The 18,634-nt window shown below is 44.5% G+C and overlaps 1 protein-coding gene across 1 annotated transcript in view; it reads right to left on the bottom strand.

Annotated features, from left to right (window-relative positions):
* The window catches only part of EHHADH (enoyl-CoA hydratase and 3-hydroxyacyl CoA dehydrogenase), a 28,828-nt gene extending 10,516 nt beyond the window's left edge, over positions 1 to 18,312 (bottom strand). The window contains exons 1-5 of the mRNA XM_075284048.1: positions 18,193 to 18,312; positions 14,141 to 14,244; positions 13,015 to 13,187; positions 9,055 to 9,166; positions 7,405 to 7,509 (exon numbers count right to left, since the gene is read on the bottom strand). Of these exons, the coding sequence (XP_075140149.1) occupies positions 7,405 to 7,509; positions 9,055 to 9,166; positions 13,015 to 13,187; positions 14,141 to 14,244; positions 18,193 to 18,266 (568 nt within the window). The 5' untranslated portion in view covers positions 18,267 to 18,312. The remainder of the gene's footprint in view (positions 1 to 7,404; positions 7,510 to 9,054; positions 9,167 to 13,014; positions 13,188 to 14,140; positions 14,245 to 18,192) is intronic.
* Between the last annotated feature and the right edge of the window lie 322 nt (positions 18,313 to 18,634).

Genomic DNA, 18,634 nt, shown 5'->3' with positions numbered 1-18,634 from the left:
AAGCGGTTTTCCAGTATTTTCACAAACTTACCCGACAGTAGGCAATGGTATAAAGTACGGTTGCTGTAATGCCAAACTATTTCACTGATATAGTCGTTTCTCAAGCTGCACAGCGTGGCTTCTTGCCAGTCATAGTGTTTGCCCAATACTAACACCACAGCGGTGATTGTCCGACGTATGGTACAGGATCGCTGCTGTGGGTGGAAGTGGGAATTGGTAAGGTAATAGCAGGGCCCACTGGGGGATTCACCTGTATCCCCTAATGGACCAGATTGAGCCTGGTAGAGTACGTAACTACATGTCTTATACTGTCCTTTACCTGTGCCACGATGAGCTTCTCTCTGTGTGAGAATGGCTGTATATATTTCTTCTGGTACACTTGGTGTACTGCACAGGACACAGAGGAAGTTTCTGTCCTCAACGCAGAAAGTGATTTACAACTTCCGGCAGCTCTTTCTGACTTCTATATATAAGGACTTGATTCATCTGAATTTATTTTTTTCTGTCACCCTAGCGTTCAGCTTTCCGCTTGGGGACCCAGAAACCTAATTCGCTTAAAAAGCAGTTACCCACTATAATGGAGTCTGCTAGGTTTCTGCCCGAAAAATGTGGAGAGAAAAGTCCTGCTTGCTTTTTCAAGCGTAACGGGGGATGGAAACGCCCTATGGAGACAGAGCGCTTAGTGTGAACCCAGCCTTACATTTGTTTCACTAGACCTCCAGTTATAGGATCTCAAGGTTTTCAACATACAATGGTCACCCTGAAACTATTCATACTGTCCCCTGGGGAAGTAGCATAGATTCATATGGTTTAAAAGGCGTCAGAAAGCAACCCCCTGGGTATTAGGACCCATACATGTCAGAGAGAGGGTCTCCCCACTCCAATCCACAACAAAAATCTACCTACCACCCTGGTGGACTCATAACGTCCATGTATTACAGGGTCGGCCATTTGTTTTAATGGTTGCAGAATACTACATTTTCTCTGTAATGGCCACTAATCTGTCACTGTATAGCAGACTGCAATGTCCTTGGCCAAAGTGGCAACTATAAGGCTTCAGTTGTCTTTATGATACAGATCCTTCACAGCACATCCTACAGAATTACATGGTGGTGTTGATATAAAGTTCTCCCGTGCCCACGAGTAAATATCCATCAGCACATCATGACAGCCCCACTTGGCATCTCATTGACAATATGACTGCATTCATCTGATGGGGCAGGAAGCAGCCATTGGGAATTTCTATCCTACTTAGAAGAGTATATGCTATAAGGGCATACGGTATAAGGGCATACGGTATAAGGGCATACGGTATAAGGGCATACGGTATAAGGGCCGGTGACTGTATTTACAGGCAAATGGAACAGAAAATAAGAATAAAGCTGCAATAACAATATTTCAATGTATGCATCAGATTCAATACTAAAAAAGAAAGGAGAATATTATTGACTTTTACATCCTTTCCAGGGGCTATACAAAGATGGTCCAACAGCGCCCTCCCTAGGCACTCAGTGGAAATACAAAATCCTCAATTTACAGAACGCAATCTGACAATTACTGGTACGGCTGATGATTTGAAGCCAGACTTTATTATGATATATGGAAAGCTATTTGATCAATATTGCTTAGATGTTTCCCTTTTGTTAAATCCACTCTTGACTTTGGCTCAAAAAAACGCAGCAAAATCTGGAACAAAGAAATACAGCAAGGGGCAACATGGTGGCTCAGTGGTTAGCACTGTAGCCTTGCAGCACTGGAGTCCTGGGTTTGGATCCCGCCAGGAACAACATCTGCAAGGAGTTTGTAAGTTCTCCCCGTGTTTGTGTGGATTTCCTTCCATTCAACAAAGACATACTGATAGGGAAAAAAAATAAAAAAATAAAAAAAATATGTATATTGTGATCCGTAAATGGGGATCACAATCTACATAAAAAAAAATACAGCATTTCCGCAATATGGGGCCTATGACTAAAATATATATCTAGAGTTGTAAAAGTTGTATTCTAGCAGGGCAAAACGCGATTTCTTTTAGCTTTTGAAACAAAAAAAAAGCCCCCAAAAACCTGGTTTATGCAAACAAGTAATTTCTTCGAGACAAGGTCCCTTTCTGCTGTTGATCTGGCAGCATCAGCCAAAAAGGCCTAAAATAATCTCACGTGGCAATAGATGTCGCTGATATATTGCTTATCTGTGCTAATGAGAGTATGCGAGCAAACTGTCTGCTGATGTTTAATGATCTTCTCCTGTAACACTAGGTCAAGGGCTCATTCTACTTCATAGATTAAGGATTTAACAACATTTAGAGTAATGAGGGCTTGTTCTTAAATCATTAACTTTTCTGGAGATAGACAGAAGACAAGCTGACCTTTAGACTCTTGGATTGTACAGAAAAGATACACAAACAAGTACTTGCATCAGTAATGGAAATCCATCGCAACAACATAAATATACATGCAGAACAGCTTACCATTTAAAGGGGCGTTGCACTTCGGAAATCTGCCTCCTTTTTTCCTAATTAAGGATCTAGAAATTTCTACTATACCTCGTTAACACAGCCTAAAGGCCTAATGCCACATATGATAGTAATACATGAAGTGCTGTCCCTATTACTAATAAGGTACTGTCTCCATGTAAACCTGGAAGACAAGCAGCCATCTTAATAAAAGTCGCTATCTGAAATCGGAAAGATATTTCCAGATCAGGGACCAGAAAATATAGTCAGAATAGTCATACAAGTCCAAGGTCTGGGCAATATTGGGCAACACGGTGGCTCAGTGGTTAGCACTGCAGCCTGGCAGCGCTGGAGTCCTGGGTTCAAATCCTGCCATGGACAACATCTGCACGGAGTTTGTATGTTCTCCCCGTGTTTGCGTGCGTTTCCTCCGGGTACTCCGGTTTCCTCCCACACAGCAAAGACATACTGATAGGGAATGTAGATTGTGAACCCTATATGGGACAGTGACTGTCAATATCTGTAAAGCGCTGCGGAATATGATGGCGCTATATAAGTAAGCATAATAATAATAATACGGGAAAAGACAGGCAGTTAACAAAATAATATGTAAGGGCTCATTCACACAGGAACTAAGGGGCGGATTATGGTGCGAAATCCATGTCATAATTCACCCCCTCATAATGGTGGTCTATGAAGATGGTCTATGAACCTCTGGGGTCGGCCCATTCATTTGAGCCTGCTCCGAAGGGGAAAGCCGCGACAGTCGTGGCAGGCGGGTTTTGACCGGAGAGTGACACGGCTCCCCGCTTCACTCTGGGCACCAAAATCCGCCTTACCGCCCCCATGTGAACTTCGCCTATTGCAAGCTAAACTTACCATGGGCTGGAATTTGATGCAGAAACTCTTATAAAGAAATCCTTTTTGAGCCTTTTTGTCTGAAGCATGCCTCCACACAGACAAGGAAGACTGGTTTACACTAAGGAGACACTATTACACCTTAGAAGCATGCTGCAGGACAAGCTGGACAAGCTACAGAACAAGCATGCTCTTACCATCCCCCACGAACTAATAAGGAGACTTAGAAAACACAGAAAACGCGGAAAACGAGCCGGCATACTGAGACGCGAAGGAAGAAAACGCAAAAAGCATGTGATCCCGTCCATCATTATGGGGAATGTGAGATCAATTGTGAATAAGATGGATGAACTGACAGCACTGACCAGACATCAACAGGAGTTTCGTGAGTGCAGTATGATGCTGTTTACAGAGACTTGGCTTACTGAAATCACTCCGGACATACTTGCCTCCGTGGAGGGCTTCAAACTTCTTCGGGCGGACAGAACACTGGAGAGCGGTAAGCGAATAGGTGGAGGAATTGCAATATTTGTCAATGAGAGATGGTGTAATCCAGGACATATTGTGGTTAAGAAACAATTGTGTGGAAAGGATATTGAACTGCTAGCCGTGGGCATGAGACCTTTTTACCTGCCAAGGGAACTATCACATGTTATCGTACTAGCTGCATATGTCCCCCCCTCTGCTAAAGCTGACGCTGCCTGTGAAGTCCTCCATGCTGTTGTGAGTGAGCTGCAATCATCTCACTCCCATGCTCTGCTCCTAGTGTCTGGAGACTTCAACCATGTCTCAGCATCCACTCTACCAGGCTTCACACAGTATGTAACCTGCCATACAAGAGACAACAAGACGCTGGACTTGCTCTTTGCCAATGTAAGGGATGCATATAACTCATCTGCCCTACCACCCCTAGGCAGGTCAGATCACAACCTGGTACATCTGCGACCCACATACATTCCACTGGTGCGCAGAGAACCGGCGGTTACCCGTACCGTGAAGATTTGGTCAGAGGGAAGTGTCGAGTCTCTAAGGGACTGCTTTGATATAACTTTATGGGAAGTGTTTCAAGACTCATTTCCAGAGGACATTGAGGGACTCACACATTGCATAACGGACTACATTAATTTCTGTGTGGACAGCACGGTACCAACTAGGAAGGTGAGGTGTTTCTCCAATAACAAACCATGGATTAACTCTGAGATTAAAACTCTCCTCAAGCAAAAAAAGAGAATTTTTAGGTCTGGGGACAAAGATGGCCTGGGGGCGGTTCAGAAACAGCTGAGACAATTGATCAGGGAAGGGAAAGCCAACTACAGACGGAAGATGGAGCTACAGATGGGGGAGGGTAGAATCTCTGAGGTGTGGGACAGCCTTAAGGCAATTTCAGGACACAAGGAAAAGACAGGGCACCGAACAGTAGGGGACAGGAAGTGGCTTAACGAGCTTAATCTATTCTTCAATAGATTTGACTCCAAGCAAATGCTCCCTCCACCAGCATGTCAGCCAACCGCCCTCCCCTCACACACCAAGACCCAACCCCCACCGACCTGCGGTCAACTGCAATCTGACTATCTGATCCTGCAGGAGTCTCAGGTGTGTAAGGAAATGAAGAACATTAGAGCGAACAAAGCGGGGGGACCAGATGGTATAAGCGCAAGAGTTCTTAAAATGTGCAGTGACCAGCTGTGTGGTATTATAACGCACATGTACAATATGAGCCTGAAGCTGGGGGTGGTACCTCAACTGTGGAAAACATCTTGCGTGGTACCAGTCCCAAAGAAACCCAACCCGATGGGCTACAATGACTACCGACCTGTAGCACTGACATCCCACCTGATGAAGGTCCTAGAGAGACTGGTCCTGACACACCTACGCCCCCTAGTGAGCTTCGCTCTGGACCCCCTCCAGTTTGCCTACCGGCCAGGCATTGGGGTAGATGATGCCATCATCCACCTTCTTCATAGAGCTCTCTCTCACCTGGAGAAACCCGGGAACACTGTGAGAATAATGTTCTTTGATTTCTCCAGTGCGTTCAACACCATTCAGCCAGGGCTACTGAGGGAGAAGCTGAACCTTGGTGGTGTGGACCATCACCTGTCCAACTGGATCCTAGACTACCTGACAAACCGCCCTCAGTATGTGAGAGCCCAGGACTGTGTGTCTGACACTGTGATCTGTAGTACGGGGGCACCTCAAGGTACAGTTCTTGCCCCATTCCTCTTCACACTGTACACTGCTGACTTCAAGCACAACTCATCCAGCTGTTACTTACAGAAGTACTCCGATGACTCTGCTATAGTCGGTCTTATCACTGATGGCGATGATAGGGAATACAGAGACTTAAACCGGGATTTTGTTGAATGGTGCCAGCAGAACCAGCTCAGGATTAATGCTGGGAAGACCAAGGAGATGGTGGTGGACTTTAGTAAACGGAGAGGTGCTCCGACCCCGGTGGAGATCCAAGGAACATGTATTGAGATAGTCAGGACCTATAAGTACCTGGGCGTGCTCCTCAATAATAAACTAGACTGGGCTGATCACCTGGAGGCGCTGCACAGAAAGGGCCACAGCAGACTCTACCTGCTCAGGAGGCTGAGGGCCTTCGGAGTCCGGGGGACACTTCTTAGGGCCTTCTTCAACTCTGTGGTTGCTTCAGCCATCTTTTTCGGTGTGGCCTGCTGGGGAAGCAGTATATCAACCAGGGACAGAAATAGACTTGACAGGCTGATCAGGAGGGCCAGCTCTGTCCTGGGGAGCCCCTTGGACCCAGTACAGGTGGTGGGTGACAGAAGGATACTGTCTGTGGTGACCTCCATGCGGGAGAACAAATCCCACCCCATGTATGGGACCCTGATGGGACTTGGCAGCACTGTAAGCGACCGTCTGCTTCACCCCAAGTGTGAGAAGGAGCGCTATCGCAGGTCCTTCCTTCCAACCGCGACCAGGCTGTATAATCTACATCAGACCAAACGAAGAGCTCTCCGCACCGAGAACTAATGATTATGAGGATGACCATGAGGTCTTCCTCTTTCTCTTCTGTTTTTCCTTAGCTGCCATGGACTCCTAGTATATCTTCTCTTCTCAGCTTATCTGTGTCTACGTCTGTAACATATTACTCTGTATTATCCTGTATCTGTATTACTATGCTGCTGTAACACGCTGAAATTTCCCCAAGGTGGGACTATTAAAGGATTATCTTATCTCTTATCTCTTAAAATAATCAGAGGTGCTAAGTCATAGGCTAAATTATGCCTCATTCACACTTGCGCCTGATGTCTGTCCGCCGAAATTGCAGAACAACAGATTGGGAACGGCCAGCAAACTGCCATAAAAAAAATGTGAATTTTTGTGCAAATATTTTTTTTTTGGTTCAAAAAAGGTGCCCTTAAAGCCAAATTGTGGCACTTTTATGAAAAGTAGGTGTGTTGGGGGTGAGGCTAAGCAAACGGGGATAAGTGAATAAGACCTTGCACTTCGGATAAGTATTAGACACTGAACAATGCATGAATATACCACGGACCCATAGAAACAAGAAGCTGAATATATAGGACTTGCCATTGACAACCATATAACTTTACTACTGATCAAATGTTCTCTCGCAAACATAACCAAGCGATACAGCTTATCACAAGAAACCAAAGTACTTTTTTCGCTGTCAGGAGCAATTTGTGCTTTTAGGGCATAAGTCATATAGCAGAAATGTACTTTATCCACTTGAACTGGCAGTTTTATTGCAAGGATGGGTCTTAAATAACATATCCAAGCCTGAAATGCTCACTGTAAAAAGAATGGGAAATCTATAGAAAGTGGTATATCTATAAAGCACTCTATGGGTAAGTTCACACGGGGGTTTTTGGATCGGAAACTGAGGACCCAAAACAACAACAGGGATTAAACAAATACAAGCAAATTTTATACATTTATTTGCCTATTGATCCCAGTGACTGGTGAATCGCAAAATTATTGATCAATTGGCTAAACTTGGATCTGACAAATAATACGGGTTCATTTCTAGAATACACTTTTAATATTAGTTCAAAATGTAACGATTCAGAGGTGCAATGTATGAAAATGATGCGTAGAAACGTTCTTACCTATAACCTTCCGGGCTAACTGTATGGCGGCATTAACAGTATTACCCTGTACCACTTCATCAACTATACCCAGTTGTAGAGCTTCAGTGGCAGGAACGTGTCTTCCTGCAGGAAAATAACATCCAAAGCACCAATTATTTCATCAGACTCTTAATTTTAAAAAAAAAACAACAAACAACCTGTTCTGGCATGAAACACCACATTGGCACATCTAGAATTCACACAGTTTTTTGGACCAGATTTTGACACCTCAGAATCCGGCTTCAAAAAACGCCTCCCAATGACTTCAATGGGAGCCTTTCACTTCTTTTTCCACTAGCGTTTTTTTGCTGCTCGTGGAAGAAAGAAGCGAGTTGCCCTATCTTGCCACAGATTCTGCAGCTGAATCTGCAGCGGCCACTGCAGCGCGAGACTCCCTCCCGACTAGGCCTATTCATTTGGGCCCACTGTGGAGCGGAATGCACCAGCATCCAGTTGCAGCTAGCCGTAGGAGGCATTTTTTGGACCGGATTCTGAGGCGACCTCCATGTCAAAATCTGGTCCTAAAAACTCTGTGTGAACTCAGCCTTAAAAAGCTCACAGGGAAAGCACCTTAATGTGTAACTGTATTAACATACTCCACTCATGTCAACATGGGCAAAGTAGGAGTAGGCCATTATTATTGCAGTCCTATACTTCCTCCCTGCTGATTTTGGCTGCAGAAGTATAATACACACATTGAGGGGGCAACATGGTGGCTCAGTGGTTAGCACTGCAGCCTTGCAGTGCTGCAGTCCTGGGTTCGAATCCCGTCAGAAACAACACCTGCGAGGAGTTTATATGTTTTCCCTGTGTTTGCGTTGATTTCCTCCCATTCTACAAAGACATACTGATCGGGGGGGGGATGTACATTGTGATCCCGATGTGGGGCTCACAATCTACATAAAAAAATAAAAAAAAATACATACAGTGGGATTTACAAGTTGTTAATGTGTCTGTGGATGGAACCAGCTAGTTAGAAATTCCTGAGATCATAGCAGCATCAGCACCAACTGAAGCAGACAGTCTTTGTGGTTTTAGGGTATGTTCATACGGAGGAAAAGATTGCGGAAACCTTTTCCACCACGGCGAGCCGCGACAGGATGCCAATGCAGCATCGGTATACCGTCGCGGCATTCCGCACCCGATTAGGCCCGAATGAATAGGCCTAAATAGCAGAGTGTCTCAAGCCGCAGGTTACACTAGCAGAAAAAAAAGCGAGCAGCTCCCATTGAAGTCAACGGGAGCCTTTTGTGCAGGTGGATTTTGAGGCAGATTCCACGTCAAAATCCGCCTGCAAAAAACTCTGTGTGAACTAGCCCTTAGCAAGGGTGTCTATCAAACATAATATATGCTGGGCTTGTAAGGCTGAATTTGTAAGGGAAAAATTCACAATAATGCACATGAGAAGCTAGGAGCACTGTCAAGTTTTTATGTGATATAATACATTTTTTTTAATTAAGTAGTATTTTTCCCATAAAGGAAAAACCTACTGAGGACATGGATTACGAACTCGGCCGCTAGACAGCACTCAGATTTTATCCACATTGATCAGCTTCCAATAGAAAAATTGTGGATGATTTATTTGATTATTTTTGGTGTCTTTATAATGCATAAATAAAATGTAATCACCTCGTACAATCACATCTAGAGCTGCAGGAACACCAATTAGCCGGGGTAGGCGTTGCGTTCCTCCGGCTGCTGGCAAAATGCCAATTAGTACTTCAGGAAGACCCACCCGGGACTGTAATCAAAGCACAGCGTGATAAGACGCAAGGCACACAGTAATATGCAATGTTATTGTTTTCTTTCATTTATGCCATGTCAAGATATTTATACACAACACTATGCCGTGAAAGATTCTTTATTGATTTGCATTAATCTTTGTCCCTTTCACGATTATGATCTAATTGCTAGGCAAAGAAATAATTTTCACAAATTAATATAAAAAATAAAAATGTATGAGTTTAAAACTAGTAACAGGAACCAAAATAAACATGGACAGATTGCGATGTCGCCACTTAGGATGGTCCCCCCCTCTTTCCCCAGGCTCACGGCACTAGGCGACAGACCACCAATCTCTAGCTTATCCATAAAATGACATAGAAAACCTTCTTATGTGTTATGCCCAAGTCATTACAATGCTCTGATATTCACAACTGCACAACTTTTTCCATCTGGCAAAACGGTGGACAACATAATGTACCAAGCTCAACCGATTATAATCAACGGAGTCCGCTGGGATTCGTTGGATCCGTCGCAATTCCCATTGAACAGGAAATTAAAATCCTGGTGGAGATGTGAACCCCTCACAGCCTCCCAGTTTTCAGGTTCCCCCCTCCCATGAGTGTTCATTTTCACCCAGCTGCTGGCTCATTAGTATTTACTGCACAGGGGTGACATCACAGTGCAGAGAATACCAATGAGGGGGTTGCAGGAGGATCCCCCAATTTTTTAAACTTTGATTCTATTTATTTTTTCATTACAGGGCACCATGATAACAATTAATGATTGTACGCTTACTATTATTACTTGGGAAGAATATGCAAATCTGTCTACCATGATGTAATTAGAAAGACAGTGCCTCAGTCATGCAGCCCAATAGAGGGCGCTCCCTTTAACATCATGCCCGACCTTCCCAGAGGCCTTTGCTGCAATGATGTGGGATTTTACCAAGTACAGTCTCTCAGCCGAGGACAGCTGTTTCGATCTGATTGGATCTCTTCAGCCCGGTGCAGAGAAGACTGACTTGGCAGAGGCGAGAGGCTTCTAGACAGGGTTAAGGGGATATCGTCACTCCATAGGGAGAGACCACCATTTAGGTGTGTGGAGTCTTATTAAGCCATTTGCGCACCACTGTGCAAAGGAACATGGGAAGAATATGCAAATCTGTCTTCAATGATGTAATTAGGAAGACAGTGCTTCAGTCATGCAGCCCAAATTAAAGAGAGCACCCTCTATTGGGCTGCATGACTGAGGCAATGGATTCCTAATTACATCATGGAAGACAGATTTGCATATTCTTCCCATGTTCCTTTGCACAGTGGTGCGCAAATGGCTTAATAAGACTCCACACACCTAAATGCTGGTCTGTCCCTAAGGAGTGACGATATCCCCTTAATACTATTATTACTAACAGAAAAACCTTCCATTGACAATAATGGAAGCCGTAGCTCAAGCAGTAGCTGCTTCTTATATATCATTAGGCGAGTTCCAGGTTCCAAAACCCCAATCACTCCTAATGAAAAAATAAGTAGAATAACGTTTACAATACAGAGAGGACCGTGCACTATTAGGATCTCTGTCAAGGGATTCTTTCATTCTTGCAATGAAGACTAGTAGAGCTTACAGGGTTATTCACCCCATTAAAATAACAAACACTGTTTTGGAACTTATTAGAAGTCAAATCGGTCACTGGCCACTGGCATACATTTACATAGCACTATGGATCTGACTGAACTGAAAAACTAAAGAAAAAAAAAAAAAAAACCCAAAAACTAACAGAAATGTGATCCATGTCTTATGCTCAGTCCATAAAACGGCTGTTTTGTGCATTTGTTTTATGCTATGCAAGCACTTTTCAGCATGATGTGTGATGTTATTTGTCTGGCACCACTTTTCAATATCATTGTCCAATGTAATACCCAAAAGTGTGGTAGACAGTGTTACAGTGACTCGCACTTAGGGATTCTCCTTGTTTCAGTAGCTTTGTTTGCTGTCTCTTCTTCTCACTTCCTGTATTCCTTACCAAACAGTCAAAGCCGCCTCCCCCCAGCTTGCTGAACAAGGTATATGAAGTATCACAATACTTATCATCGTTACTAGAAATCTAATATAAATGCTAATTAAATAATATGGACCTCATTCTAGAAAATGGACTTAGTGCTAACTGTGTGTTTACATTGAGAGATAATAGACAAGGCTTTATCAGCAAACTGCAATTAGCTGAAGCCCAGCTGTAGAAAAGAGTGAGATCAGTGAGTGACATCTCCTGTTCTGTATAATCACACAGGTCTGGCTCTATGGCAACGATGTGTAAACAATGGGAAGAATAATTTCACATAGCAAAAAAACAAAGCAGCATTGCTAACGCCATATATTTAAGAAAACTCTTCAATTTACATAACGTAGAATTATAGATAGGATCCTTAAAGGGGCTCTATCAGCAAAATCATGCTGATAGAGCCCCACATATGTGTGAATAGCCTTTAAAAAGGTTATATTAAACTACCCCCCAGTTTTAAAATAATACCCTAAAACAGAATGTGATAAACTTACCGAACGTGCATGGTGGGCGGGCATTCAGGGTCTGCCGTCTTCTTCATCCACGCCTCTTCTTCCTGCGATGTCCTCGGGTCCCGTCTTCCTCCGGCACTCGCGAACTGACATTGCTTTAAAAAAAATGGCCTGGGCGCATGCGCAGTAGCCGTAGTAGAAGCAGCATGCTACTGAGCATGCGCTCAGGCCATTTTTTTTTTTTTTAGCAATGTCAGTTCACGAGCGCTGGAGGAAGACGGGACCCGAGAACATCACAGAAAGAGGAGGCGTGGATGAAGAAGATGGCAGACCCTGAATGCCCGCCCACCGTGCACGATGGGTAAGTTGATCACATTCTTTTTTAGGGTATTATTTTAAAACTGGGGGGTAGTTTAATATAACATTTACGGTCCCTGGATAGCCTTTTTAAAGGCTATTCACGCATATGTGGGGCTCTATCAGCATGATTTTGCTGATAGAGCCCCTTTAAGATGGGAATACTCCTTTAAGGGTGCTTTCCAGAAAAAATAAATAAAATGGATGACCTGTCCTAAGGAAACCCCCTTTAAAAGGAATCTGTCAGGGAAATTTGGGACACTAAACCATCTACAAGACCTTATGGACTGGGGGTTTAGGGTCTCAAATCGCCCTGTTATAAAGCCAATGAAAATAAAAAAGCTTTATACTCACCTTGCCGCTGTACTACTTGTGCCAACTCACTTCTTCACTGAAGCAAAAGGAGTATACCTCGGCTTCAATGTGTATGCCCTGTACCTTGGGCACTTGCACAGTGAAGCCACAGCAAGTCCTCGATTTCACTGAAGAACTGGGCAGGCACCGAGGGACAGCAGAGAGGAGTCATTGGTCTCATCTCTAGGTAAGTATAAAGGTTTATTTTTGTTAAATGCGGATATGTAATGATTCACAACAGGGCAATTTGGGACACTAAACTCCTGTTCTATAAGGACCTATGGGTGGTTTAGTGTCCCACATCGACCGGATAGGTTCCCTTTAAGTGTTTTTAGTACAGGCTTTTCAAGGAGTCAGACCACAGGGTCATGGGACCTAGCTGTGTGGTCTGTCTGCTAATATTTACATACATGAATGTATACATACTGAACACATTAGATTCGGTAGGTTGAGGGATTTTTCAACTGAGAAAGAAATATTCAAGCCCTATTGCTGTGTTCATACACAGAAGCTCAAAGTGAGTAAATAACCTTGAACATTTTTTTTTTTTTTAAACTTTTAGACCTTAAACAGCTTTGTATATCTAGAAAATAGAGGAATAAGCTGATGATCAGGATGAATAGTAGTAGATAGCTAGACACGTACCTGTGCATTTGCCACTCTATAATGACATGCCAAGGCTAGCTCAAGCCCTCCGCCAAGGGCAACACCATCAATGGCAGCCACTACAGGTTTCCGGCTAGCTTCAATTGTAGCATTTATATCTTCTAAGGAGATGGTTTTTAAAGCCGAGGTGCTAAATTCACGAATGTCTGCACCTAAAAAAACATAAACGAAAGAGGATTTAAAAAAAAAAAAGAAAAAGAATATGGTCGGTCTCATCCAGTGTGCGCAAAAAAATTACATAAAAGAAGAAAAGACTGGCCTAAATGGTCACTAACAGACTCATTTCACAGAGCATGTGATTCTGGACCAAAAGAAAAAAAAAAAAAAAAAAAAAAGGTCCTTAATTAAAAACATGGCTGCTATCTGTCTGAAAAACCTCTCTAAAGTTCCTGCCTCTAGGTGTCTCCTTCCAGGCAAGTTAATTGTTCAGTCTCTTGTTACTAAGGAAGTCCGTCCCTAGATACATTCCATCCCAGGTGTAGAGGGAGGTCCTTTTCTCTCTTTACACAGTGAATGGAGAGGGAGGTGTTGATTCTTTTCATAACCTGCACAGACACGTCTACAAACTGTTGCTGTGTTGAAAAGACTAAGCATTCTGCAAATCTCACTGCTTACAATATAAGAAATATCTTCTATGTAGTTGTATCTATGTCTGGCTGCTTGTGCAGCTACAGATGAGATATTCCGTGAATCATTCGTGCGGGCAGTACACGGCAAGTACAATGACCCATTATAGTCTAGGGGGTCCGTGCGCTTTGTCAGCACAGTGCTTGCAATTGTGATTGTATTCCGTCCGAGGGGTCTCCATGCGGACTCTAACCGGACGGAATACATACGCTAATGTGAACCGACCCTTAGCTGCAGCAGATAGTGAAAGCCGTTGATGGAAAGCAACGCCCTTAAGGCCCTTTTCTGCAATTTTACATAGGAATAAAATGACAGTTCTTCCAAGAATGGAACAGTGGCCCTGAATAATAAATATATCATTATAAACTCTGCTGACAGCTCTATAAGGTAGTGCTGACTTTATATCAGTAATTTGTTCTGCTTGCCTAATGTAAATGAGCATTTAGTTATGAGATAAATCCTTCAAGATAAAACATACCAGCGCTGAACTTTCCATTGGCTCCAGACAACACAATTGCCTTCACCGAGGAGTCTTTAATGGCTTCTCCAAATTCTTTTACTAGTGCATGACAAACAGAGGAACTGCGAATGGAAAAGAAGTCTGAGAAATAACAAGGTAAACAGTTCACTAAACAAGAAACGGCTAAGGGTTAGAGGGTGTGCAAGCTAGGAAATTTCAAATGGTACAGAAAGTGAGTTGCAGTATACACTGTCTGCTAATAAGTATTTGGACACCCATGCAAATGACAATATCTGCAGTCGTGATGTACGTCACACCTTCCACCATTAAACAGGAAACAGCATTGGCATTAGTCGCATGCAAGATGCCACGAAGTGCAGAGTTGTCCGATTTTGAGAAAGGGGTAATTGTGGGGTACCACAGAAATGGTCGACATAGCAAGCGAACTGAATTACCCAAAATCCACAGTGGCCTATGTGATTACGAAGTGGAAGGTGAACGGTGATTGTCAGAATGTGCTCCAAGTCGGCAAACCCCCGAAACTGGGAGATAGAGACCGACGAGTGCTGGGCAGAGAAACCGCACCCAACCGATGGCTCACATACACCAGGAGTGTCACCAGGCATCCGGGAGTATTGTGTCACTCAATACCATCTGTAAGGAAGCATCTGCTGGGGTCTACCAACTATACAATATAGGTGTCCAAATACTTATTGGTAGACAGTGTATAGTGTACATTGATGTATATCCCCTATACTCAGGAGTTGGAGGAATGAATCTACATTACACACAAGGTGGCGCCCATTCATCCCATATCTGCAGGGAGTAAGGAAACGTTTTCAAGGTTCAGGCTGCAAACGCCGTCCCTGGCTGAGAATGAGTAGATCAAAGTGATGAGAGCGATGTCAAAGTCACAGCTTGGCAGTTCTCACTAGCCATCCCTCCATAGTGAAATGCATTACGCTGTTTCTATAGATCTTCTTCATTTCTATTGGAGTTACAGCAATAGCGTAGAGCAGCGCCACACAACTGTTTCCACAAGCCCTGCCCTGGCGGTTGAGACTCGCAGCCAGTTATTCCCGTCTCACCAATGATTCGTTGAGATGGTAATTGCCCTTTATTTGGTAAGAAATCAGCATAGAAGATTATTTAGGAGCAGAAAAGAGAGGGTCTGTAAATGGAGCCATCAGAGACCTCATCCAATGGATATTCTACTGAATGGCATGCTACAGCTTACAATGTAGTGTATTTACAGGTCAGCTGCAGAAACCAAATGGGCCAAAAGTATTAACAAAAAACTGTAAAAAATAAATAAATAAATTTTTTTAGACCGAAATCCATTCCTAGGAACATGAATGACACTAACTAACCCTTATGTCACTAAGCCCATTACACAAACTTGCTTAGTTATTGAAACATTGCATTACACAATGTCACACTGATTCAGATGAACAATTTTTTTTTATAAAATATGAACCTCCATATCCTGTAGGTCTACTCGCATGTACGTATTCCAGAAATATCCATTTATAGATGAACACAGCAGTCAAGAAACAGGTGTTAAAGGGAGTCTGTCAGCAGGAAAATCTGTATCAAACGAATGACAGTACCTTGCAGGCCTGCTTTTACACTTTCCAAAGATGTCTTTCTTATTCCGCTTTGCAGCGCCATTTTCATGAAAATCTGGATTTTATTCTTATGCAAATTAACTAAAAAGGCATTTAGGAGCATTTCTCCACCTGCTGGGGCTTTACTCTCTACTCTAGATAACAACCCCAAATGTCACCCAGTTCTGCCCTATCACTTGAGTGTCATCTGCCACTTTGTCTGCAGTTAGAGTTGGCTATCCAGAGCAGAAAGTGAAGCCTGTACAGGAGAAGAAACGCCCCTAAAGCCCTTTTCAGCTGATTTGCATATGGATATCATCCCCATATTCATGAAAATAGAGCTGTAATACAGAATAGGAAAGGCATCTTTGGAAAGTGTAGAAGCCGCCCTAAAAGGTACTGTCATTAGATACCAATATTCCTGCTGACAGACTCCCTTTAATGAGAATATCATATTGATATCCAATATCAATATATTGGACTGGCTACCTGATTTATAGTCGCACCCTGAATTATAGATATCAATAGCAGTGCAGAGCTCCACATGAACCCAGTGGTGAGCATACTGTATGGTAACGTAGCACCCTGCTCTTCAGTATATAAGTACACAGCAGCAGGGCGCATGCTATCGCAGCATGATACGTGGGACAGTACAGGGCCATCCATTGCCTTCTGTTTTTTAGGGGGTGTGGATCAGTCCTGACAGGCTGGGGGTGCGTGTACTTGGTCAGGATTCCAACATTTGTAACCACTGAGCCACCATGCTACACAGGTAGATGGGGTACAAAGTGCTACCAGTCACACCGTGCACCCACTAGTACAAAGTTCTACCAGTCACACCGCGCACCCACTAGTACAAAGTGCTACCAGTCACACCGCGCACCCACTAGTACAAAGTGCTACCAGTCACACCGCGCACCCACTAGTACAAAGTGCTACCAGTCACACCGCGCACCCACTAGTACAAAGTGCTACCAGTCACACCGCGCACCCACTAGTACAAAGTGCTACCAGTCACACCGCGCACCCACTAGTACAAAGTGCTACCAGTCACACCGCGCACCCACTAGTACAAAGTGCTACCAGTCACACCGCGCACCCACTAGTACAAAGTGCTACCAGTCACACCGCGCACCCACTAGTACAAAGTGCTACCAGTCACACCGCGCACCCACTAGTACAAAGTGCTACCAGTCACACCGCGCACCCACTAGTACAAAGTGCTACCAGTCACACCGCGCACCCACTAGTACAAAGTGCTACCAGTCACACCGCGCACCCACTAGTACAAAGTGCTACCAGTCACACCGCGCACCCACTAGTACAAAGTGCTACCAGTCACACCGCGCACCCACTAGTACAAAGTGCTACCAGTCACACCGCGCACCCACTAGTACAAAGTGCTACCAGTCACACCGCGCACCCACTAGTACAAAGTGCTACCAGTCACACCGCGCACCCACTAGTACAAAGTGCTACCAGTCACACCGCGCACCCACTAGTACAAAGTGCTACCAGTCACACCGCGCACCCACTAGTACAAAGTGCTACCAGTCACACCGCGCACCCACTAGTACAAAGTGCTACCAGTCACCCCGCGCACCCACTAGTACAAAGTGCTACCAGTCACCCCGCGCACCCACTAGTACAAAGTGCTACCAGTCACACCGCGCACCCACTAGTACAAAGTGCTACCAGTCACCCCGCGCACCCACTAGTACAAAGTGCTACCAGTCACCCCGCGCACCCACTAGTACAAAGTGCTACCAGTCACACCGCGCACCCACTAGTACAAAGTGCTACCAGTCACACCGCGCACCCACTAGTACAAAGTGCTACCAGTCACACCGCGCACCCACTAGTACAAAGGGCTACCAGTCACACCGCGCACCCACTAGTACAAAGGGCTACCAGTCACACCGCGCACCCACTAGTACAAAGGGCTACCAGTCACACCGCGCACCCACTAGTACAAAGGGCTACCAGTCACACCGCGCACCCACTAGTACAAAGGGCTACCAGTCACACCGCGCACCCACTAGTACAAAGGGCTACCAGTCACACCGCGCACCCACTAGTACAAAGTGCTACCAGTCACACCGCGCACCCACTAGTACAAAGTGCTACCAGTCACACCGTGCACCCACTAGTACAAAGTGCTACCAGTCACCCCGCGCACCCACTAGTACACAAGGGCAACAGGTTTCCTAATTCTCCCAGGTAATCTGCTGATCACATGATACATGGCCATATAGATTACAGTGACCTGGCAAAACTAGCCATGTGACTGAATACAAATAATAATACATATGCTGTGACACTACAACTCCCAGCAGGGATAAGGCCTGACCACATAATCTAGGATTGCTCTGCTGTCCTGGAACTACAAGTCCCGGCATGCCCTGGCTAAACTGATCCATCATGGAGAGCAGCCACAGACCACAGAGGCGTTGTAGTAATTACCCCAATGCATTGACAGGAGGATTGTTAATGGTGATGACAGCCACTGTGTGGGATAGACGTCGTGTCGCCGCCATGTTCACTGCCTGCAGCCCTAGGACAAAGTTCACAGCCAGAGACGGGAAGAAATGTCAACCATAACAAGCCGCCCCTTTACTGTGACCAATCACAATACGAGCTAGTCTGTCCTAGACCAATCAGCAGCTTAGTGGGTGTGGCCAGGTGGCAGGACTAATGTGGTAGCACAGGTGGAGGTGTCACAGTGTGTCAGTGACAACCTGACCGCTCTCCTCACTACTATTCCTAATACAGGAGAAAACCATAGCACCCAATAAGATTGCTGCTACTATTCTCCCCTGAACAGAGCTGCTTCCTGGTTCCTTTTAATAAAGCTTGGCAATTAAAAAAAAAAGGCCAATTATGAGCAATTAAATGTTTATGCAAC

Source organism: Leptodactylus fuscus, chromosome 8, assembly GCF_031893055.1.
Source record: "Leptodactylus fuscus isolate aLepFus1 chromosome 8, aLepFus1.hap2, whole genome shotgun sequence".
Classification (NCBI taxonomy): domain Eukaryota; kingdom Metazoa; phylum Chordata; class Amphibia; order Anura; family Leptodactylidae; genus Leptodactylus; species Leptodactylus fuscus.
Note: the sequence above shows the minus strand (reverse complement) of the source record. Positions and strands in the feature narration are given on the sequence as shown.